Source organism: Saccopteryx bilineata, chromosome 1 (genome assembly GCF_036850765.1).
Source record: "Saccopteryx bilineata isolate mSacBil1 chromosome 1, mSacBil1_pri_phased_curated, whole genome shotgun sequence".
In the NCBI taxonomy this organism is placed as follows: domain Eukaryota; kingdom Metazoa; phylum Chordata; class Mammalia; order Chiroptera; family Emballonuridae; genus Saccopteryx; species Saccopteryx bilineata.
The window spans coordinates 127127448-127151919 of NC_089490.1; the positions used below are offsets into that span (position 1 = coordinate 127127448).

The window sequence follows — 24472 nt, forward strand, 5'->3', positions numbered from 1 at the left end:
ATTTTTCACTTTGTACATAACTTTATTTTTTCTTAAAGATTTTATTTTATTGGTTTTTTTAGAGAGAGGAGAGAGGGGAAAAAGGTGAGAAGGAAGCATCAACTAGTATTTGCTTCTCATATGTGCCTTGACCAGGCAAGCCCAGGGTTTCAAACTGGTGACCTCAGCATTTCAGGTTGATGCTTTATCCTCTGCATCACCACAGGCCAGGCTGCAAATAACTTTCATAATGAAAAACATAGTCTGAAATTTTCATTTAATTGAAAGGATCAATAATGAACAGATGCAATTTTTATTGGCACTATAAATATGTTTTGGAGCTAAAGAAAGCCTAAGATACTTTCTGGTCAATTTAAACACCTGTGATGACAAACCTGTATAAATTCATTTATATGAATTTGAAGACTACTCTGAAAGAAAACCACTAACTTCAAGTAAAAATTAATAAGTGTAAATTTATAGTAAATATGTTAATAGAATTCTATGTATCATTTGCAGTAAACAAGTCACAGATTCCGATTTAGAAAGGACCTTAAAAGTCATCTAGTCCAACCTTCCTAGCCTAACATTATTCAAACAGAAGAGGAACAAAACAAAAATAACACAATAGGAGCCTGCTGATAGAGCTGATTTCCCTGAAGTTGAGAACCAGTCCTAGGAACATAGAAGAATTAGAAATGCCCCTAAAATGGAAGCATCGGTAATCATTCAGTAAATAACTGTTTTGGTCTAAGATGTCAAATTGTCCAGGTCAGTTCTAAACAAGTTTGTTGACTTAATTTTCCAGTTTTCAAAGTTTTCCATTTGTTTCCAACCAAAAGAAATCAGACCATGTTGCCGGTTGATTTTAATGAATAATAATCTCTGTATAAAAACATTTAAACTTTATCAAATGCTTTAAAAACACACACACAGATCCAAATCCAATACATAATCTATGAACATTCTTTTTTTCACCTCAACAGAATATGTAAAGGGATTTCTCGATAAAACTTTACATGTGTAAAAAAGACCCATAGTCTTACACATATAAACACACACATTCTTTAAGGAAGAACAAAAATACATGGTAAGAATGTGAATGGGATCAGAATGAATTTCTTGTAAAGCTTAAATAAAAGAACACCACATAAGTAAAAGAACTTCCTATACCAAGAGAAAATGCAGAGAGGGGAAAGAAAAAGGAGGGGTTAGTTTAGCTCATTAATAAATAGTTTGAGAAGGTCACTCAAGATTGTGAATTTTCAGAGTTACAGAAAATCCCCAGTTTTCACCACCTCAAATTCTGTGATCTGATAACAGATGATGCTTACAAAGCACCTATTTTTTTGTAGGTTTTGATTTGTTTGTTATTTAGGTATGGTTTGTCCCTTTCAGTGGTTAAACACTCATTTCTCACTCAGTATAAAGTTCTATTCATCAAAAGAGCCACAGTAAGAAATGATGGCAAGCTCAGGGTATTGCATGGGTGGCAGTAATGGGTGGCTACTAATAAGAGCCAGACTGCCTGGGTTTGGATTTCAGCATCACTGCCTGTTACCTGCCTGCTGCTCAGCAAGCTACTTAGCCACTATATGTCTCCATTTCCTTGTCTTCAACTAGGATCATTATTACCTACTTCATATAGGATTATTAAGAGAATTGAAACAAGATAACCCATTAGAAGAATTTATCGCATTGCATGGCACAAATAAATGCTCCATAAATGTTAGCTAAAATTATACCCATCATAGTATTACAGGGGAACCAAAAGAAAAATCCTAGTCTACTTCAGTATTTCACTTTGATGAGGTTTTCAGGGGCCAACTGTGGTAAAAAGCCAGTATATGTCTGATGCAAAAGAGATTTAGGATCTAGTCTTATGAATATAAGTGTTCACTTTATATTATTAAAAAAAATTACACAATTCCATATCACAAAATTTAACATCTTTCCATTAAATATCACACAATTCCCATCATTATGCCCTAAATACACCCCAGATGATGTAGAGTTTCTACTGATATTCAATGACAACAGGGTGCAGAAATTTTAACTAAGAATAGCTGCAGAAATGCATGTTAGGCAGTAATCTGTGTGTGCCGCAAGAGCTTGGGCCAACACAGATGGCTGGGACTCTGCCTCCATAGCCTGAACTCCCCCCACACACAGTCAGATGGGTCAGGTTCCTGCAGACTTTCAAATCTCCATTCTGGCCCCTTCAAGAGGGGAGTTTCCAAGAGGTGAAGGAAGCAGCAGTCACTGAGGATGGAATACCCCACACCTACTTCAGTATAATATGATAGCTATCATTGGTTTCTGCTGTAAAAAAAAAAAGAGAGAGAGAGAGAGAGAATAATCTTTAGTCACCTTTAAAACACAGTGGAAGAAAAAAATACAGAAGACAAGGGGCAGCATACTTATTATCACAGAATACTAATGATAAATATATATTATGCCCGACCCATGGTGGCACAGTGGATAAAGTGTTAACCTGGAATGCTGAGGTCACTGGTTCAAAATCCCAGACTTGCCCAGTCAAGGCACATGAGAAAAGCAACTATGAGCTGATGCTTCCCGCTCCCCCCCCCACTTTTCTCTCTCTCTAAAATCAATAAATAATATCTATAAACAAATAAATAAAATATACATGATAAAGACGAGCTTCAATTTCCTCATTTGTCCATGGAAGGTAAAAGAGAATGGCAGAGAATCATCAGTTACACTTTGTCTACTCTGATAATGACAAGGAGTCAATTCATACAAAGAAACAATCTCTAATAATGTCACTTTCTCTAGCCTGGCCTGTGGTGGTGCAGTGGATAGAGCCTTGACCTGAGAGCGTTGACCTGGAACACTGAGGTCACCAACTTGAAATCCTGGGCTTGTCCGGTCAAGGCACATATAACAAGCAAGCAGAGAAAATTAAAGTGAAGCAACTATGAGTTGATACATATTGCTTTCCTCTCCTCTCTCTGTAAAAATCAATAAATAAAATCTTTAAAAGAAAAGTCACTTTCTCTACCTCAAATACGGTGGTCAATACCTTTCATCTCTCCTCAAAAACTAGTATGAAAAAAGCTCTTAAATCCCCTAGAAAAAGGTGTTTGTTTGTCTTACTATTTTATTACCTTTCATTGTATCCAAAATAAAACAGGCTTCTTCCTGGAAGTTCTGGATCATCTGAAAAAAAGCAAGAAAATTTGCTGATCATTAAAAACTTCAGTCTGTTGTATTTAATTTTGCTTGTGTGGCTTTTTATTATATTAGACTTAAGTAAAAAATAATCCATTGCTTTGTTTTGTTTTCTTCCATTTAGTTATTAAGTTTTAAAAGCTAAGTAGATCATAGATAAGATCCCAAGGTCACTGGCTTGAAGCCCAAGGTCGTTGGCTTGAGCAAGGGGTCACTGGCTCGGTTTGAGCCCCCCAGTCAAGGAACATATGAGAAAGTAATCATTATACAACTAAGGTGCCACAACTATGAGTTGACACTTCTCATCTCTCTCCCTCTTCCTGTCTGTCTGTCCCTCTCTCTCACACTTAAAAGAAAAAATTACTCATGAAAACATGTAGTACATTTATATTGTTTTAATCAACTATATAATTATGGTGTTAATTCTATTCAGAAGAAATAATTTATCAATTTTACTGAAATAAATATTTTAATTGAAACAAATTTTGTTTCAATGAAATATGGTAGAATAATTAAAAAGTATTCAAGCATAAAAATAGGTTATGGTAAGAAAAATTCTATGGGGGAAGTGAATGGAAATATGAATTAAAGGAAACAAAGAAATTACATTAAAATTCTGTTAAAAAAAAGTGTATTCATTTTTATATATTTTATTGATTTGAAAGAGAGAAACATTTATATGTTGTTCCACTTTAGTTATGCATTCGTTGGCTGCTTCCTATATGTGCCCTGAGATTGAACCCACAACCATGGTGTTTCGGGATGATGCTCTGACTGAGCTACCAGGACAGGGCCTCCCATTTATTTATTTATTTATTTATTTATTTATTTATAAGCGAGCGGAGGGGAGGTAGTAAGACAGACTCCCACATGCATCCCAACCAGAATCCACCCAGCAACCCGTCTGGGATCAATGCTCAAATCAACCTAACTATCCTTAGCACCAGGGCCAAAGCTTGAACCAATCAAGTCACTGACTGTTCTTGTTTTAATCAACTATATAATGATGGTGTTAAGAGAGAATGAGATAGTGAGAGAGAAGGACGAGAGAGAGGGAAACAGAAGCAGATGGTTGCTTCAAACCCGGGACTTCACATGCTGGGCTGATGCTCTTATCCACTGAGCCAGCCAACCAGGGTCTCTTTTTTTTTTCCTAAATAAATGAAAGTATTAAATCATTCTTGTATTTAGATTACATGGAATATAGTTAAAATAGTGAAGCAATCATTTCATTTTTAAATGTCATAATATGCCCAGAAATAACATCTTTTGCAACTATTTAAACTTAAGAGAAAAAAGTTCAAGTCCCTAAAAATGTACAACGGGATACACATTTTTGAAAAATTGTTTTAGGGCCCTGGCTGGTTGGCTCAGCGGTAGAGCGTGGCCCACCATGTGGAAGTTCCAGGTTCGATTCCCAGCCAGGGCACACAGGAGAAGCGCCTATATGTGTCTCCACCCTTCCCCCTCTTCTTTCTTTCTGTGTCTCTGTTCCCCTCCCGCAGCCAAGGCTCCATTGGAGCAAAGTTGGCCCAGGCGCTGAGGATGGTTCCATGGCCTCTGCCTCAGGCACTAGAATGGTTCCAGCTGCAATGGAGCAACGCCCTAGATAGGCAGAGCATTGCCCCTTGGAGGGCATGCCGGGAGGATCCCAGTCTGGTGCATGCGGGAGTCTGTCTCTGCCTCCCCACTTCTCACTTCAGAAAAATACAAAAAAAAAAGAAAAGAAAAGAAAATTATTTTAGGAGGCAAGCAAACAAAACCATCTGAAACCTCTGGTCTAGAAAATAGCACTCTGCCCCAATAGAACTGATCTTGATCCTCTCACACTCCCTGACAAATCAATTGCCATCTGGTGATTCAGCTGTACTGAAAACCTACCTCATCACTAATGAGCACATGGATTCCTGTTGGCCCCTGCTTGTAGATCTGGCTGATCTGGCAAGGGGAAATGCTGAAAAGCTGGGCAATTTTTTCTGTCAGTTCAACCGCTGTCAATTCTTCTAGGTAGATGGCATGGTACACTGCAAAAGGGAGAGAGAAAGAGAGCAATGGCAGTCAATATAATATTTATCTGCTCTTTAAGGTAATCTGATCCCTAAAAATGCCCACTCTTCTGAAGGACTCAGAGTCAAATCCTGAGTTCAAATCCTGACTTAACCACTTGCTAGTGTGTGACTTGGGGTAACATATCTAAGCCTCATTTTCCTCACCTAAATGCTGGAGATAACAATAAAATCTACTGTAAAGAGGAACTACAACAAAACTGGCCCTGGCCTGTTGGCTCAGTGGTAGAGCGTCGGCCTGGTGTGCAGGAGTCCCAGGTTCGATTCCCGTCCAGGGCACATAGGAGAAGCACCCATCTGCTTCTCCACCCCTTCCCCTCTCCTTCCTCTCTGTCTCTCTCTTCCCCTTCCACAGCCGAGGCTCCATTGGAGCAAAGATGGCCTGGGCACTGAGGATGGTTCTGTGGCCTCTGCCTCAGGCACTAGAATGGCTCTAGATGCAACAGAGCGACGCCCCAGAGGGACAGAGCGACGCCCCCTGGTGGGCATGCCGGGTGGATCCCGGTCGGGTGCATGCGGGAGTCTGTCTGACTGCCTCCCCGTTTCTAGCTTCGGAAAAATGAAAAAAAAAAAAAACATGACAAAACTGCCGAGAGTAGTGCTTGGAATATACTAGGAACTTAGTAAATGTTAGCTATTACCATTGCTAAATCTGCTGTTTGTAAATTCCTATCACATATGCTGGTAAGTCATCTCTCCACCTTTTCTCATATCTGTCCTGTCCTGTCCAGAAGGACCTACCAAAGAAAGTACCAGTTGAGTCCCCATCCTCATGCTTCTGCTGCTGTTGCTGCTGCTGTTGCTGCTGCTCCCTCAGCTGCAAGGATTCCTGGCAAACATAAATGGTTAGCCTTGGGCGCACCATCCTAAGGAGAAAAAAAAAAAGCTGTTAATCTTACATTTACATTATTACTGTAGAGCAAGGATTGAAGATTAACAGCCCATGGGCCAATGAAGCTAATTTGCTGTTTTATTAGCTCCCCATTGGGAGGGGGTGCATGTGCATTTAACTGAATTTTTTCCCACAGAAAGCATCATATACACCTCTGAATTTTTGGCTTTTCTTCAAAAATCAGATCTGGTGATCCAAAACCCTCATTCTACTACAAAACAATCAGCTGTTCTCTATGCATGGGCTATGCATTCTTCAGTACACACCCCAGACTTGACTGTTACTCATTTACATGTGACCTCTGTGGTCATCTGAGTTTGTGACCTTTGATGTAAACATTAGAATACAGATGCTCCTCAATTTATGGTGAAGTTATATATTGATATCCCATCCTAAGTTGAAAATCTTGTAAATTGAAAACACCTTTAATATACCAAACTTACCAAACATCATAGCTTAACTTAGCCTACATTAAATGTGATCAGAATTCTTTTTCTTTTTTTCTGACAGGGCCAGAGAGAGAGCCAGAGAGAGGGACAGATAGGGACAGACAGACATGAAGGGAGAGAAATGAGAAGCATCAATTCTTTGTTGTGGCACCTTAGTTGTTCATTGACTGCTCTCTCATATGTGCCTTGACCAGGGAGCTCCAGCAGAGCAAGTGATCGCGACCCCTTGCTCAAGCCAGCAACCTTGGGCTCAAGCCAGCAACCATGGGGTCATGTCTATAATCCCATGCTCAAGCCAGCAACCCTACACTCAAGCCGGATAGCCTGTGCTCAAGCTGGCAACCTCAGGGTTTCGAATCTGGGTCTTCTGTGTCCCAGTCCAACGCTCTATCCACTGCACCACAGCTTGGTCATGCGTGATCAGAATTCTTACATGATCTTAGAGTTGGGAAAAATCATCTCACTGAAACTGCTCAGTATTACAGAGTATCATATCGTTTATCACTAGAGTCTAGAAAGAGATCAAAATTCACAATTCAAAGTAAAGTTTCTACTGACTACATATCATTTTCATACCATCCTAAAGTTGAACAATCATAAGTCGAGCCATTATAAATCAGGGACCACCTATAGTCAAAATGTTATGAGCCAATATTTTTGTTTGTTTTCATTGATTTTTTTTAGAGAAAGAGAGAACCATTGATTTGTTGTCCTATTTATTTATGGCTGACTCTTATAAGTGCCCTGACCAGGGATCAAACCCACAACCTTGGCATATCAGGATAACTCTCTAACCAACTGAGCTACCCAGCCAGGGCATGAACCACTGTTTTATGAGTTAGGTTCAAGATACAACTTTTATTTAAAATGTGCCAATATAGTAAACTGGAGAGTCTTGTTTGCTTCATTACCTTCTTTTCCTAAATAGCCTAAGCCTTCTTTTGGTTCTTATTTCTTTGATAACTGTATTCAATTACCTCTTGATCTGATTATCTATCTTATTGCTTTCTATTTCTAAATGGTCTTTAGATAATACATTTAAAAATGAAAGATCTAGTCTGACCAGTGGTGGTGCAGAACAGGGCTGACCTGGGATGCTGACGTCCAAGGTTTGAAACTCTTAAGGTCCTGGCTTGAGTGCTGTCTCATCAGCTTAAGCATGGGATCATCATTGAATCCCTAGTCAAGGCACGTATGAGAAGGCAATCAATAAACAACTAAAGTGCCGCAACTATAAGGTGATGCTTCTCATCTCTCTCCCTTCTCTCCCTTTCTCTGTCTGTCTCTCTCTTGCAATAAATTAAAAAAATAAATATCCATTCCTTTTTCCCAAGTCATTAGTACTTTGTGAATTTCACATCTTTCCTTAAAATTTTCCTAAATTATAGCCAAACTGATAAACTCTTGTAATATACAGAAACAAAGTACTTCACAATCTGTTTCATTATTTAGTCACTGATTTGGTTCTATGGCATTGACTTGTATGTTTTTTCTATCAATGCTACTGGTACCTATTGCAAATTTGAAATCACAAATTGGGACTACAAATTACTCTCTGTATTATAAATATATTTCTAAAAAGACATTTAAGCAATTCTTACCCAAACTTACAAATTATCTCTTCTCTAGCTAAAGCTGGACCTTTACAGCTGTTGTTTCTTTTGCCTAGAAGGCTCTTCCTTCATATGACCTCATAGCTTCTAGTCTTCTCATAACTCAGCTTAAATAATTTCTCTTCAGAAAGATCTTTCCTAACCAAATTCTAGGTACTCTGTAAGTCACAACTGTGTCTTTGTTTTGCTTTCCTTCAAAGCACTATCACTATCCAAAATACTTACTGTTTATATCTTTATCTCTCTTCCCATTAGATAGTAGTCTCCATGATAATGAGTACCCTGTCTATTTTGCTCATCACTGTATCCCCAAAACCTAATAGCTCATAATAGGGACAATGAATATTTACTGAATGAAAAAACTGCTAGAAAAAAAGAAATATCGCGAGGAATTCCTTGAATCAAGTGTTGGAAAGGATATTTTTCATCTTCATTTATTTGGTACAAAGCTTGCATTCAAAAAGAATGCTTTGACAAGATGTATTTAGCTGTGCAACAAGTATTGTGAAGAGTCCATGAGTTCAAATCCATTTGAAATCCAACCTGATATTTTCACACTAATCACATACCGGCCTTTTAATGCATTAAAAAGTCTGATTCCATCTGCAGGGCCACAGATTTGGATCACATCATCTCTAGTTAGTTTCAATAAATCTGCCCCTGAAATAAACATAAGAAATTGGGTGACAAAGGCAAAGATTCTCTTTGTTAATGACTATTAAAATGGGTTTTGTTACAAAGATGCCTCATTACTACTACATACATTACAATCCATAATCTTTTGCATGGTATATAAGGTCCTCCATGACCCTGCCTCTTCTTCCTCCACCTCAATTCCCACCCAGTTACTTCTCCACTTAACTCCATGCTTTCATCATACTGATGATGTGTAATGAGAATTTGTTTCTCCTACCTGAAATACCCTTCCACCGCCTGACCAATAGACTCCTCCTCATCCCTCACACATCACACATGTTCCCTAACCCCACACTCTCCCCAAAATGCCTAATTCTGTATCTACTATACCACATTTACTGTTTACCCTTTTTTGGAGGATTTATTTTTATTTTAATATTTTGATACTAGATCATGAATGATCAGACAGTATGCCTTATCCATTTGTGTATTTCTGCCATGGTACACTGAAAGTGCTAAATAAGAGTGGAATGTGCAAATAAAATACAACATAGTGATATCAAGAGGAAAATTTCTGACTACCTGCAAATATGCCTTGATAAATATGTGTAATATACATTTTAAAATGTTGTAAAGAATAAATATTTTAAAATTAAGGTGAGTTTAAACTAAGAGTCTTTCTAAGTATTTCAGAGCACGCACACATGCACACATACACCTTCTCACACGTATACCAGGAGGTCTTAGAATGTAAAATATCCCATGCTGGGGAAAACAAAAGGACAAGCAAATTTAACCTGAGAAGTTTGTAAAAAGCCTTGTGAATGTAGAAAACCGGTTTCGATGTAACCATTGCTGAGCTTCCTGAGGTGTGGTTGTTGGCAAGAGGTTCTAAAAAAAAAGAAAGCAATTTTTTTGGTAACTAAATAGATTGAACTTCACAAAGATAAAAACACTCACAAACACACCCACACTCAGATAGGCCTAGTTTGCTTTGGAAGTTGTCTATACAACAGTCTTCTTTCTCTAACCATGCAAGATATCCTTGGAATTTCATCCTTATCTTCCCCACTAGATTGTAAATTCCTTACACACAAGTCCTGCATTACTTGTTTTGTATCTCCAGTCCTTAGCATAGTATCTGGTTCACAGTCAAAATTCAATAAATGTGTTGTTGTTTTTTTATGGTGGTTGGTTTTTTTTTTGTTTTTTTTTATTTTTTTTTTACAGAGGCAGAGATAGACAGGGACAGACAGACAGGAACGGAGAGAGATGAGAAGCATCAATCATCAGTTTCTCGTTGTGCGCGTTGCGACTTCTTAGTTGTTCATTGATTGCTTTCTCACATGTGCCTTGACCGTGGGCCTTCAGCAGACCGAGTAACCCCCTGCTGGAGCCAGGGACCTTGGGTCCAAGCTGGTGAGCTCTTTGCTCAAGCCAGATGAGCCCGCGCTCAAGCTGGCGACCTCGGGGTCTCGAACCTGGGTCCTTCCGCATCCCAGTCCGACGCTCTATCCATTGCGCCACCACAGGTCAGGCCAAGGTGGTTGTTTTTTAGCAAGAGAGAGAGACAGACAGGAAGGGGCAGACAGATAGGAAGGGAGAGAGATGAGAAGCATCAACTCATAGTTGCAGCACCTTAGTTCTTCATTGATTGCTTTCTCATATGTGCCTTGACCAGGGGGCTCCAGCCAAACCAGTGACCCCTTGCTCAAGCCAGTGACCTTGGCTCAAGCCACCAACCATGAAATCATGTCTGTGATACCATGCTGAAGCCAGTGACCCCATGCTCAAGCTAATGAGCCCATGCTCGAGCCGGATGAGACCACACTCAAGCCAACAACCTTGGGGTTTCAAACCTGGGTCCTCTGCATCCCAGGCTGATGCTCTATCCACTGTGCCACCACCTGGTCAGGCTTTATAAATGGTTAATGAATGAATGAATACTCCTTAAAAGATGGGCACTTCTACTGGATTGCGCAGTCATCAAAGTATTATTAGACATTGCAAATAACTGACATATAACTTTTGACTTACATCTGTGGCTGGAGGGGGCGGCTCTGGCTGGTGGTTTGGTGAACCATTTCTAAAGAAACATTTATAATGAAAGGATGAGTCCATGACATGTACTAGAGTTCATTTTATTCTTCACTCTCATAATAAGTCCTAAGCTACATATTTAAATGAATCTGTGCACTCTCATAAAACATTCTTATTCTTAGACCCAATACTTCTATTGTTTGTTAATTTATTGTAGGCTATTTTGGGGAGTGAGGGGGGAGAGACTATGTCATTTGCAACATTTTTTTATTATTGGATAAATTGAAAAAATATCAAGATTACAGTAAGTTGGGAATAAATTATGGCATAAAGACTATTTAACATAAACTTATTAGAATATAAGCTAAATATCAGAATACAAAAGTAATCAATATATCACTCCTACATTAAATGTATAAATGTACAAACACCTATAGAAAAAATTTTAGAATAAAATTTATGAAATGCAATGTGGTCACACATTTTTTATAATAGAAAACACTTAATAATTACTTTTGAAGCAACTTCAAATATTGTAATCTAAGGACTATTTCCACACCTTTAGTTTCTCCCTGAGATTCCTTTTGCTTTACAGATTGTCCCTCTTACCTAATGTTTAGTGTGTTTTTTTTATGAGAGGAAATTATTAGAATGAAGTACATAACAAAGAGGAAAAAAATACCCTCTTAAATCCTATATAATATTTTAAATTGCTTATAGGTAGACTGAATAATCCACATGGGTAATAAGAGATTTTTCTTTCAAAAGAGATCTTTTCCATCTTCTTTCTTTATCTTAACTGCAAAATACAAATTCAGTATTCAAATTGAGTGATTAAGTTATCTCAAAGGCCCTAGTTATCTATTCTTTCTACAACTTCTACCTATTTTTTTCTTAATTGTTACATTTTGAATATTTAAGCCACCTAAATTACTTTAGGTGGATGAATACATAGCCTGAATAAATTAAAAAACATTAGAACTAAATATACTCATACATTTCATAGCCTATTTGAAATTTCAATCTGGCCTAGGGGGAAAGACACTCTTTAGCAATCATGTTCAACCTTCTTCCCGATTAACAAAGATTCATAATAATTAGGTGTTAGGATCATTCTTAATAAATAATAAAATAGATATTAGTGTTTGTACAATTGTGTTTCAATTCCCGATGATCACTCTCTGGTGAGAGTTTGATCAGGAAGTGAAATAACCACAAGTATACAGTGATTGTGAGAAGTGAAAAGCCCAGAAAATCAGTCCCTAAATCACTAAAAACTAACTATAAATGTGATTTTCTAATGGGAGGAAAAAAGAAGAGAAAGGGATTTATGATCCTCTTTCAGTCTCTTACTGTGGCAGATGATCAAAACTGACACAATCTGACCTTGCAACAAAGTCGAACCTATTCCAGGGCTCTCTCATCTATGAGATAAGCCATTATACAGACTTAGTGCCAAAAAAAACCCAAAAACCAAACAATAAAAAAAACCTCTTTCAGTCTATTTTGAAGGTAATCCAAAACTCAGTTACAACATAAATCCATCAAACACTAACCAAATAGAACTACAGTGGGTCCTCGGGTTACGACACAGTTCTATTCCTATGACAGTGACGTAATCCAAATTTTGGTATAAGTCGAAACACACCCTAGCCTAAGTCACTTACCTATCCTAACACAGTTGTAAAATCATAATCTAGAACATAACAACACAATTAAGCCACAGAAAAAGAAAAAGGACATAAATACACTGTACTGTACACTATACTGTATATTCTTCCGCCTTGCACTACCAAACTAGTTCGCCCATGTAGTCCATAAGTATGACATTAACAGCATAAGCTGAAACACTCACATCTCAATTTTCCCAAGTTTTTATGAGAGTGAGCATTATAAACTCTAAACGTTGTATGTCAAGACTCTCATAAACTGAGGACCCCCTGTACTTATTGATTTGAAAAGATCTTGTTTACAGAGAGATTATGAAAAATACACATTTAATACAAACACAGGCAATAAATTTCATTTCCCACACTTACCCTTCCCCAAGAGAAAAACTGCTATGGGAACTGCTGAAGCCAGGTGATGGGGAATTATTGACATATGTGATTTCGGGCCATGGAGAACACTAAAACAAAAGACAACTGAGATAATAAAAAGTATAATTGACTCCAGTGTTCCACAGAAACATTGTTACTTGAATAGCACATCTTGATTAGTAAAAGTAAATTTTAAGTCCTCAGAGGTCCCTATAACTAAGATAAGTTAAGTTTCAACCAGGTAGGAAGCAACTTTTTTTTGAGATATAACTGACGTACAACATTATATTAGTTGTAGGTAAATTACAACAGAATGATATAATAAATGTATATATGGTAAAATGACTAGATTTTTCTTAAGAGTAAAAAGTATTGATTGAAATTGTCACCAAAAGAAGTCCTTTTACCTCTGTGAGTATTGTTGTCTCATAGGAAGGTTGATATTTCTCCTTTTCATGAGGTGTTCGTTTCTCCATTTTCTCCCTATCAGTTTTTTGCTTTCTGTCTGCACCTTTGGGCTGAAATGAAAAATACTTTGTTTTAAACTCACTCTTCAATCCAACAATGTTACTAAAAATTTAAGCCTGACTGTGGTGGCGCAGTGGATAGAGCATTGACCTGGAACCCTGAGGTTGTAGGTTCGAAACCCTGGGCTTGCCCATTCAAGGCACATACGACAAGCAAGCAATGAACAACTAAAAGTGAAGCAACTATAAGTTGATACTTCTTGTTCTTCCCGCACCCTCTCTTTTCTCTCTGTAAAATCAATAGATAAAATCTTTAAATAGCCTGACCAGTCAGTGGCACAGTGGATAGAGCATCGGACTGGGATGCAGAGGACCCGGTTCAAGACCCCGAGGTCGCCAGCTTCAGTGCGGGCTCATCTGGTTTGAGGAAAAGCCCACCAGCTTGAACCCAAGGTCGCTGGCTCGAGCAAGGGGTTACTCGGTCTGCTGAAGGCCCACGGTCAAGGCACATATGAGAGGGCAATCAATGAACAACTAAGGTGCTGTAACGTGCAATGAAAACTAATGATTGATGCTTCTCATCTCTCTCCGTTCCTGTCTGTCTGTCCCTGTCTATCCCTCTCTCTGACTCACTCTCTGTCTCTGTAAAAAATAAAAATTAAAAAAAAAATCTTTAAATAAATAAATAAGCCCTGACCGGTTAGCATGGTTGGTTAGAGCATCATCCCAATACGCCAAAGCTGCAGGTTCAACCCCTAGTCACAGCACATAAAAGAATGAACCAATGAATGTATAAATAAGTGGAACCACAAATCAGTGTTTCTCTCTCTCTTTCTCCTTCTTTCTAAAATCAATAAAAATTTAAAAAAACCTTATGCAGTCACAATTGAAACAAAGATATATTATAATGACATAAAAACAAGATGCATCACTGTATGTAAGTTGGAAAATAGGAAATTTAAATGTTTTATAGTTAAAAAAGAGTAAGAGATCTATAGCTATAAACATGGAAAGAGCTCTAAAGTACATAGTTAACTGAAAAAAGCAAGCCTCAAAATAGTTCATACAGTATAATACCTTTTATGTTTGAAAGAAAGCATATGTATATCTACATACATGTATATATAAAGGCACAGAAGGGGACTAGAAGGATACATACATACTAAATAGTAACAGTTGTTACCCCTGGGGAGAGGATGGCGAGTCAGGGTAAGAGTGGTAAAGGGGAATGTCAGTGTCATGCTCTGCATACTTTTGTATTAATGGATCTTTTATAATGAGAACATATTTATCCATGTGATAAAAATAAAGAGCAGCCCTGGCCAGTTGACTCACTGGCAGAGCATCAGCCTAGAACCTGGAAGTCCTGGGTTCAATTCCTGGTCAGGGCACACAGGAGAAGCAACCATCTGCTTCTCTACCTCTCCTCCTTCCCCTTCTCTCTCTCTCTCCCCCCTCCCTCCCACAGTCATGGCTCAATTGGTTCCAGTGAATTGGACCCAGTGCTGAGGATGCCTCTCATGGCCTCCCCTCAGGCACTAAAAATAGCTCAGGAGCAACACCCCAGATAAGCAGAGCAACCCCCTGTAGGGGGCTTGCTGGGTGGATCTCTGGTCAGGGGCATGCCAGAGTCTGCCTCTCTGCCTCCTCTCCTTTCACTTAATAAAAAATAAATAAACAGCAAAATAAGGGAAGATCAAGTTTGAATGTAACCAAAGCTGTCAACTTTTCATAATTTTTGTAAGCTTTTAGAAAAGCTTGTAATTTCAACAGACTTTAAGAGCATTCAATGAAAATCCATGAGTTTTTGCCTGACTGGTGGTGGTACAGTGGTTAGAGCATGGACCTTGGATGCTGAGGTCCCAGTCTGGAAACCTGTGAGGTCACCAGCTTGAGCGCAGGCTCATCTGGCTTGTGTGTGGGATCATCAACATGATCCCATGGTTGCTGCCTTGAGTCCAAAGGTTGCTGGCTTGAGCAAGGCGTCACTGGCTCAGCTTGAGCCCACCCATTGCCTACCAAGGCACGTATAAGAAGCAATCAATGAACTAAAGCATCACAACTGTGAGTTGATGCTTCTCATCTCTGTCTCTCTTGCTCTAAAAAAAAAAAAAAATCCATGAGTTTTCATAGTTTCTGATGAAAGACAAGTTGGTTTTTTGACTTGGTAAATAAATGTTACAACTGAAAGATGAGGAAGATAGCTCCAAGGACCATGGCAATGCCAAGGAATACCTTGAAGACTTTGATCTGGCAGCTGGCTGAGTGCAAGTGCTCAGTATATTCCCCATTCTCGTTCTCCTTGAAGGTATCAATTTGGACTCGGAATGGCACTCCCTTTTCTCCGCCATGTTTCCTCATGGTGAACTCTGTGCTAATACAATGCACCTGAGGAGAACACAACATCCAGGTTTCAGGAGAGCTAGCTAGGCAAACCAAACAACATTTTCTTAGCAACTACTACCAGCAAAACCTTTACAAAGTATTGTGAACATTTACCAAAAAAAACTTTTACTCTTTTTAATCTCAAAGAATTTACACTCTAATGGTGGAAATGAGGAAAACTGAAATGATTTACAAATGCAAAAAAAGTAAATATATAGATCTAATTAACAAAAGCTACTGTGAAGAATTAAATTCAGTAACTGCTTCGGAGAATACATAATTAACATAAAAGAGAAATAATTTCTGTTAGTAAAAGTTTTCTGGACTTTTATGTAGATTTTAGAAAGAGGAGGCAACATCCCTACTGGGAAAATAGTAGCTATGAAAACTGGCAATAGGGAGGAAAAGGTTTGCTTGGCTCTGCAAAAAGTCTTAAGACTTTGGTGAATCTGAAGAGTGGAACCCTGATTGACCAAATACTAGCCTGGGTAAGTTATTAACTTCTCTAAGCCTCAAGGACTATTCCTATTCCATAGCATTACTGTTGAAAGTCTCAAATAAAATTATGTATACAAAGTGTTTACTTAACCCAGTAGCTAACTCATAGGAACTACTCAATAAATATTCTCTATGATCATGACAAATAAGAATTTTTAAGGAATCTACCCAAAGATAATCAGATATGCAAATCAAATTTTAAGTATAATGAGGTTCAAAATAACTTTATAGATAATAGTGAAAAATTAGGACAATCTCAATGCTAGATAATTGTTAGTGAAATTATGGTACATCCAGAATAAAATATGGAAGGTGGGGAAAAGTAGGTTTACAGTTGTGAGTACGTGAAACACAGAGTTTATTCTTATATTCTTATTTACTAATTACTGTATTATTTTTCCATATGAATAACTGTAAACCTACTTTTGCCCCACTCTATATTATGCAGCTGTCCGTAAGATTTTTGGTGAGAAACAAATAAGTAAATTGGAGAAATTAGAAGATCAATTCAGAAACTCCTTACTGCTTCCAGGGACATGTTAAGGAGTCTACACTTGATAGACTCGTACCCTGTAAAGATTCCCAACTCAACCTGTTTTATCCTTTAAGAAACAAATCGGTGGCCCTGGCCGGTTGGCTCAGCGGTAGAGCGTCGGCCTGGCGTGCAGGGGACCCGGGTTCGATTCCCGGCCAGGGCACACAGGAGAAGTGCCCATTTGCTTCTCCACTCCCCCCCTCCTTCCTCTCTGTCTCTCTCTTCCCCTCCCGCAGCCAAGGCTCCATTGGAGCAAAGATGGCCCGGGCGCTGGGGATGGCTCCTTGGCCTCTGCCCCAGGCGCTAGAGTGGCTCTGGTTGCGGCAGAGCGACGCCCGGGAGGGGCAGAGCATCGCCCCTGGTGGGCGTGCCGGGCGGATCCCGGTCGGGCACATGTGGGAGTCCGTCTGTCTCTCCTCGTTTCCAGCTTCAGAAAAATACAAAAAAGAAAAAAGAAACAAATCGGTAGTAAGAGATGCTGCTCACGCCTGACCTGTGATGGTGCAGTGGATAAAGTGTCCAACCAAATACTGAGGTTGCCAGTTTGAGACCCCCAGTTTGCCTGGTCAGGGCACATGTGAGAAGCAAATACTATGAGTTGATGCTTTCCTCTCACCCCACCCCCCATTTCTCTCTCTAAAATCAATATATAAAATCTTAAAAAAAAGAAAGAGAGAAAGAGATGTTCTTTGAAACTGGAACCCCATTCCCAATGCCTTACCTGAATGAACACAGATGTCCTCTTCGCAGGGTCCCACAGGAACTCCACTGTATTTAGTTGGTTTGGATTAGCCCTAGGATCGATTATACCCACAGACATTGGGATATCTGAGAAACAAATGGTAATCGTTGAACAATTCTGAGTGCTACTGGGTTTAAGTACAAAAACACTGTTTTTTACATTGGTATTATTGGCCTCTAGTTACCAAGATTTTTATGTACCTTCTTTTGCGAGTGAAAGGGGTATGAATAGAGCTAAAATTGCCCTAAGTACTTTCCTTCTGAGTATCTTTTTTCTACTTTAAAACACAATGTAGCAGTTTTCTTTTAATTCCAAAAATTCTACTTAAATATGATTTAGTCTACAACTAACTCTAGTATCATAAAAACTGTAACTTTAAATCTACTTCACTAAGTTTTAAGATTAGTGTTACTGCTAGAAGTACCCTAAGAGCATTTCTATAAAAGACTAAAGTAAAATGTGTAAATAAAGGCAAAAAATACTGTATCTCAGATAAAAATGGGAAAGTCATTAAATAATCCTATAACAGCGTGACACTTCTTCTACTCAGAGGTAGCAAAAATAGGCTTTAGAACTTTGCTTTCCATCCCACATAGCATACATTCAAATACTACTCCCTGACTTCTCTTACAAATATTCAAACTAGGAGATAAAGCTTCCTATAACTGTACTGTTTTAGTATCAATGATTTAAACAAGAAGGCACTAAGCGGGTCCACTCCACAGTGTTAGTTCTGTTGGATTCATTCTAAGGCCAATTTTGTCATATGAATATCAGGGTGTCTGTATATCTGTATGAGAACCAGTGTTTTCTCAGGTAAAACTAGTAATACTTGGATTTAACAGGTTACCAATAAGAGATAATAACCAATAAGAACCTGACCTGGCAGTGGTACAGTGGATAGAGCATCGGACTGGGATGTGGAAGATTCAGGTTTGAAACCCCAAGGTTGCAGGCTTGAGCGCAGGGTCTCTGGCTTGAGTGTGGGATCATAGACATGACCTCATGGTTGCTGGCTTGAGCAAGGGGTCACTCACTCTGCTGTAGCCTCCCCCCACCCCGTCAAGGCATATATGAGAAAGCAATCAATGAACAACTAAGGAGCCACAAAGAATTGGTGCTTCTCATCTCTCCCTTCCTGTCTGTCTGTCCCTATCTGTCTCTCTCTGTCTTTACCACAAAAAAGTAAAAAATAAAAATAACCAATAAGAGATCAAAGATACAGATGCTAGGATTCAAAATACATTTATGAAGAGAGGTTATGCATGTTGTAAAGATATTTCCCTTATGTGCCATGACTTAAGAGAAACAACTTTCACCCTGTGTAGCCAAGTAGAAAAACCTGAACTGAAAACCAAGAGACATAGATTCTAATTCAAGGCCTCTTACTTTACGTAAGACAAAGCACTAATCTAGTTCTAAGGTATTATAAAATAAAAGCACTTGTGAAATTCAGGGGGAAAACCTGGCCCCTTTTACATACTACTCAAAACAAAATGCCAGGCCCCAAATAGCCAAAACAATCTTGAAAAATACCTCTTGAAGGTCTCATACTTTCTGATTTCAATACTTATTACAAAGTTACAATTGTCAGAAATGGTGTGGTACTGGCATAAAGATGGGCATAAGGTCAAATGGAACAGAAAACAGAATGCAGAAAAACCTTCATATATAGGTTAAAATGATTTCAGATAAGGGTGACAAGGCCATTCAATGGTAAAAGATAGTCTTTTCAACAAATGATACTAGAAAAACTGTATACCCAACCTTGACCAGGTGGTAGCACAATTGGGACACTGAGGACCCAGGTTCAAAACTTCAAGGTTGCCAGCTTGGGCATGGGATCATAGACCCCCATGGTCCCTGGCTTGAGCCCAAAGGTCACTGGACTTGAGCAAGGGGTCACTGGCTCGGCTGGAGTGCCTCTCCCACCCCGCACCCAGCACTGTCAAGGCACTTATTAAAAGCAATCAATGAACAACTAAGGTGCCACAAAGGTCGCTGGCTTGAAGGGTGTTGCTGGCTTGAGCCCAAAGGTCACTGGCTTGAGCAAGGGGTCACTGGCTCGGCCTGGAGTGCCTCTCCCACCCCGCACCCAGCACTGTCAAGGCACTTATTAAAAGCAATCAATGAACAACTAAGGTGCCACAACTACAAGCGTGTGCTTCTCATCTCTCTACCTTCCTGTCTCTTAAAAAAACACAAAAAACAAAAAAACAAAAACTGGATATCCACATAGAAGTAATGAAATTGAAGTTGGACCCTTACTTTACACCATATACAAAAATTAACTTAAAAAATAGATCCGGCCTGACTGGTGGTGGCGCAGTGGATCAAGCATCGACCTGGAACGCTGAGGTCACTGGTTCAAAACCCTGGGCTTGCCTGGTCAAGGCATATATGAGAGTTGATGCTTCCTGCTCCTCCCCCTCTTCTCTCTCTCTCATCTCTAAAATGAATAAATAAATAAAAATAATTTTTAAAAAATAGATCTGGCCCTGATCAGTTAGCTCAGTCAGATAAGAGCATCCACCTGGAATGACATGGTTGTGGGTTCAATTTCAGTCAGGGCATACACGGGAAGCAACCAATGAATGCACAACTGAATGGAACAACAAATAAATGCTTCCCTTCCCCTTCCCTGCTATCTCCATTCTTCTGTCTTTAAAAAAAAAAAAGCCCTGGCCGGTTGGCTCAGTGGTAGAGCGTTGGCCTGGCGTGCAGGAGTCCTGGGTTCGATTCCCGGCCAGGGCACACAGGAGAAGTACCCATCTGCTTCTCCACCCCTCCCCCTCTCCTTCCTCACTCTCTCTCTCTTCCCCTCCCGCAGCCAAGGCTCCATTGGAGCAAAGTTGGCCCGGGTGCTGAGGATGGCTCTATGGCCTCTGCCTCAGGCACTAGAATGGCTCTGGTTGCAACAGAGTAATGCCCCAGATGGGCAGAGCATCGCCCCCTGGTGGGCATGCCGGGTGGATCCCAGTCGGGTGCATGCGGAGTCTGTCTGACTGCCTCCCTGTTTACAGCTTCAGAAAAATACAAAAAAAAACAAACCTCTGGCCAGATAGCTTGATTAGTTAGAATGTTGTCCCAGAGCATGGAGGTTGCCAGTTTGATTCCTGGGTCAGAACATACACAGAAGCAGCTTGATGTTGCTGTCTGTCTCTCTCTTTCTCTTTCTCTCTCTCTCTCTCTCTCAAAAAAAACACTAATCTTAAAACTTAGTGAAGTAGATTTAAAGTTACAGTTTTTATGATACTAGAGTTAGTTGTAGACTAAATCATATTTAAGTAGAATTTTTGGAATTAAAAGAAAACTGCTACATTGTGTTTTAAAGTAGAAAAAATCTAAACCTAAACTTTAAAACTCTTAGAAAATACACCAGGGAAAACTTTATGACACTGGATTTTGCAATAATTTCTTAGATATGATGCCAAAAGCACAGGCAATTAAAAAAATACATATACTGGATTATATCAAAATTTAGAACTTTTCTCCATCAAAGGACACTATCAACACAGTTAAAAGCCAACCCACACAGAATGGGGGAAAATATTGAAAATCATTTATCTGGCCCTGGGCGATTGGCTCAGCAGTAGAGCATCGGCCCAGCATGTGGAACTCTCAGGTTCAATTCCCGGTCAGGGCACACAGGAAAAGCGGCCACCTGCTTCTCCACCCCTCCCTCTCTTGCTTATCTCTATATCTCTCTTCTCCTCTTATAGCCATGGGTCGGCTAGAGCGAGTTCACTCCAGGTGCTGAGGATGGCTCTATAACCTCTGCCTCAGACGTTAAGAAGAGCTTGGTTGCTGAGCAACGGGGCAATGCCCCAGATGGGCAGAGCATCGCCCTCTAATGGGCTTGCTGGGTGATCTCGTTGGGGAGCATGAGGGAGTCTATCTCTGCCCATTGCACCACCATACATCAGATGCAAATCATAATCTAATATAGGGTTAACATCCACATTATATCTAGAACCCTACAACTGAACATCAATAACAACAAAAATAACCAGATTAAAAAATAGGCAAAGGACTTAGTAAACAATTCTCCAAAAAAGATATACAAATGCTCAGTAAGCATATGAAAAGATACCCAATATCACTAATCATTAGAGAATTGTAAATCAAAATCACAATGAGATACCATTCCATATCCATTACAATGGCTAATATAAAAAAAATAGAAAATAAGTGTTGGCGACGAGAACCCTTGTGAAATTCTGATAGGAACATAAAATGTGTAGCTGCTGTGAAAAACAGTATGGTGGTTCTTCAAAAACTTAAAAATAGAATTACCACAGCTTTACCTGTGGTGGCGCAGTAGATAAAGCACTGACCTGGAATGTTGAAGGTGCTGGTTTGAAACCCCAGGCTTGCCCCATAAAGGCACATATGAGAAGCAACTATGTACTATGAGTTAATGCTTCCCACTTCTCCCCCACCTCCCTTTCTCTCTCTCTCCTCTTTCTAAAAAATCAATAAATAGCCCTGGCCGGTTGGCTCAGCGGTAGAGCGTCGGCCTAGCGTGCGGAGGACCCGGGTTCGATTCCCGGCCAGGGCACACAGGAGAAGCGCCCATTTGCTTCTCCACCCCTCTGCCGCGCTTTCCTCTCTGTCTCTCTCTTCCCCTCCCGCAGCCAAGGCTCCATTGGAGCAAAGATGGCCCGGGCGCTGGGGATGGCTCTGTGGCCTCTACCTCAGGCGCTAGAGTGGCTCTGGTCGCAACATGGCAATGCCCAGGATGGGCAGAGCATCGCCCCCTGGTGGGCAGAGCGTCGCCCCTGGTGGGCATGCCGGGTGGATCCCGGTCGGGCGCATGCGGGAGTCTGTTTGACTGTCTCTCCCTGTTTCCAGCTTCAGAAAAATGAAAAAAAAAAAAAATCAATAAATAAAATCTAAAAACAAAACAAAACCATATAATCTAGTAATTTTACACCAAAAGTGAAAGCAGAGACTGAAATAAGTATTTGTATGCCCATGTTCATAATAGCATTATTCACTCACAGAAGCCAAAAGGTGAAATCACGCCTGATCAAACAGTGGCGCAGTGAATAGAGCATCGGACTGGGACATGGAGGACCCAGGTTCGAAACTCCGATGTTGCCAGTTTCAGCGTGGGCTCATCTGGTTTGAGCAAGGCTCACCAGCTTAAACCCAAGGTCTCTGGCTAGAGCAAGGGGTCACTCGGTCTGCTGCAGCCCCTCAGTCAAGGCACATATGAGAAAGCAATCACTGAGAAAATAAGGTGCCACAACAAAGAATTGATGTTTCTCATCTCTCTCCCTTCCAGTCTGTCTGTTCCTCTCTCTGTCTCTCTTTCTATCTCTGTCAAAAATTAAAATTAAAAATAAATAAAATTTAAAAAAGGTGAAATCAGGCCAAGCATCCACTGAGGGATGAATGGAAGAACAAAATACAGTATGTGCATACAGGAAATATTATTCAGTCATAAAGAGGGAAATTCTGACACATGCTACTACATAATGAACCTTGAGGATTATGCTAAGTGAAATAAGCCCATCAAAAAAGGTAAATACTGGATAATTTCACTTATTAAAAATAGTAAAGCCAGCATGACCAGGCAGTGGCTCAGTGGATAGAACATCAGCCTGGGAGGCTGAGGCTGAGGACCAAGGTTCGAAACCCCGAGGTCACCAGCTGGAGTGGGGAATCACAGACATGATTCCATGGCTGCTGGCTTCAGCACAAGGTCACTTGCTTGAGCAAGGAGTCACTGGCTCGGCTGGAGCCCCCGAGTCAAGGCACATATGAAAAAGCAATCAATGAACAATGAAGGTGCTACATCTATGAATTGATGCTTCTCATCTCTCTCCCTTCCTGTGAGCCTGTCCCTGTCAAGCCAGCGACTTTGAGCTTCAAGCCAGGGGCCTTTGGGCTCAAGCCAGTGACCATGGGGTCATGTCTATGATCCCATGTTCAAGCCAGTGACCCCGTGCTCAAGCTGGGGAGCCCTCGCTCAAGCTGAATGAGCCCGTACTCAAGGCAGTAAGCTTGGGGTTTTGAATCTGGGTCCTCCACATCCCAGTCCAACGCTTTATCCACTGCGCCACTGCCTGGTCAAGCACCAGTAACTTTTTTATTCTGGGTCCTCCACATCCCAGTCTGACGCTTTATCCACTGCGCCACTGCCTGGTCAAGCACCAGTAACTTTTTTATTCTGGGTCCTCCACATCCCAGTCTGACGCTTTATCCACTGCGCCACTGCTTGGTCAAGCACCAGTAACTTTTTTATATTTAGTCAATAATTACTTCCAAATTTATGCTAATTGAGCCCCTGAAGCATTCTGAATCAAAGTAAAGAACACCAATTCTCAGACCATAGTTGTAAGCATTTCCTGGGCAATAAAGTCTCTTAACTCACCTATGTCAAGAATTCTATCTCCAGGTCGGTTCCACCTCCAGCCCTCCAGCTGCTGATGTTCAGTGTATTGCAGCCGTCTGTCATGAAACACTACACGGAATATACTCTAAAAGGAAGCAACAAAATCAAATAATAGGATTCCTTAAAAGTCAATGCGGACAAAGAAAAAACTGCAGGAGTCACTGCCAGTGGTTTTTTAGACATAATCTAAAATTGTTTTAAGACTTATTGCACTCTAAAACCCATACCATACCAAGCTCTATTTCAAGGTAAATTTTATAATTGCTAAGATATAATCTTTATATTTAACTGGCAACATATTTGGCTGAAACATCAGTTCTGATGGTAACTAAGCATAAAGGACTCCTATCAGCATTCAGCATTTCTACATGACCCTATTGTTACTACATAGTATTCAGCTTGGCTCTTCAGATGTATATGCAAAATCCACCAAGTTCCCTGCTTGCTAACCCACCATACACACTATAAACACTCAGTAGGGCCCTGGCCGGTTGGCTCAGCAGTAGAGCGTCAGCCTGGTATGTGGAAGTCCT

At 40.1% G+C, this 24472-nt stretch overlaps 1 protein-coding gene across 7 annotated transcripts in view; it reads right to left on the reverse strand.

Moving 5' to 3' along the window:
* Window positions 1-203: 203 nt before the first annotated feature.
* Window positions 204-24472, reverse strand: part of TFCP2 (transcription factor CP2) — a 74532-nt gene continuing 50263 nt past the window's right edge. For 3 of the 7 annotated variants that reach the window (XM_066265082.1, XM_066265086.1, XM_066265073.1), the window contains 12 exons: window positions 23919-24024; window positions 17516-17622; window positions 15612-15764; window positions 13317-13427; window positions 12910-12998; window positions 10868-10916; window positions 9628-9721; window positions 8764-8854; window positions 5982-6106; window positions 5056-5198; window positions 3111-3162; window positions 207-2301 (listed from right to left, as the gene is read on the reverse strand). In XM_066265082.1, the coding sequence (XP_066121179.1) occupies window positions 2264-2301; window positions 3111-3162; window positions 5056-5198; window positions 5982-6106; window positions 8764-8854; window positions 9628-9721; window positions 10868-10916; window positions 12910-12998; window positions 13317-13427; window positions 15612-15764; window positions 17516-17622; window positions 23919-24024 (1158 nt within the window). In that variant the 3' untranslated portion in view covers window positions 207-2263. Of the gene's footprint in view, window positions 2302-3110; window positions 3163-5055; window positions 5199-5981; window positions 6107-8763; window positions 8855-9627; window positions 9722-10867; window positions 10917-12909; window positions 12999-13316; window positions 13428-15611; window positions 15765-17515; window positions 17623-23918; window positions 24025-24472 lie in introns of all 7 variants that reach the window. The other 4 variants (XM_066265105.1, XM_066265097.1, XM_066265110.1 and 1 more) reach the window with 3 other exon arrangements.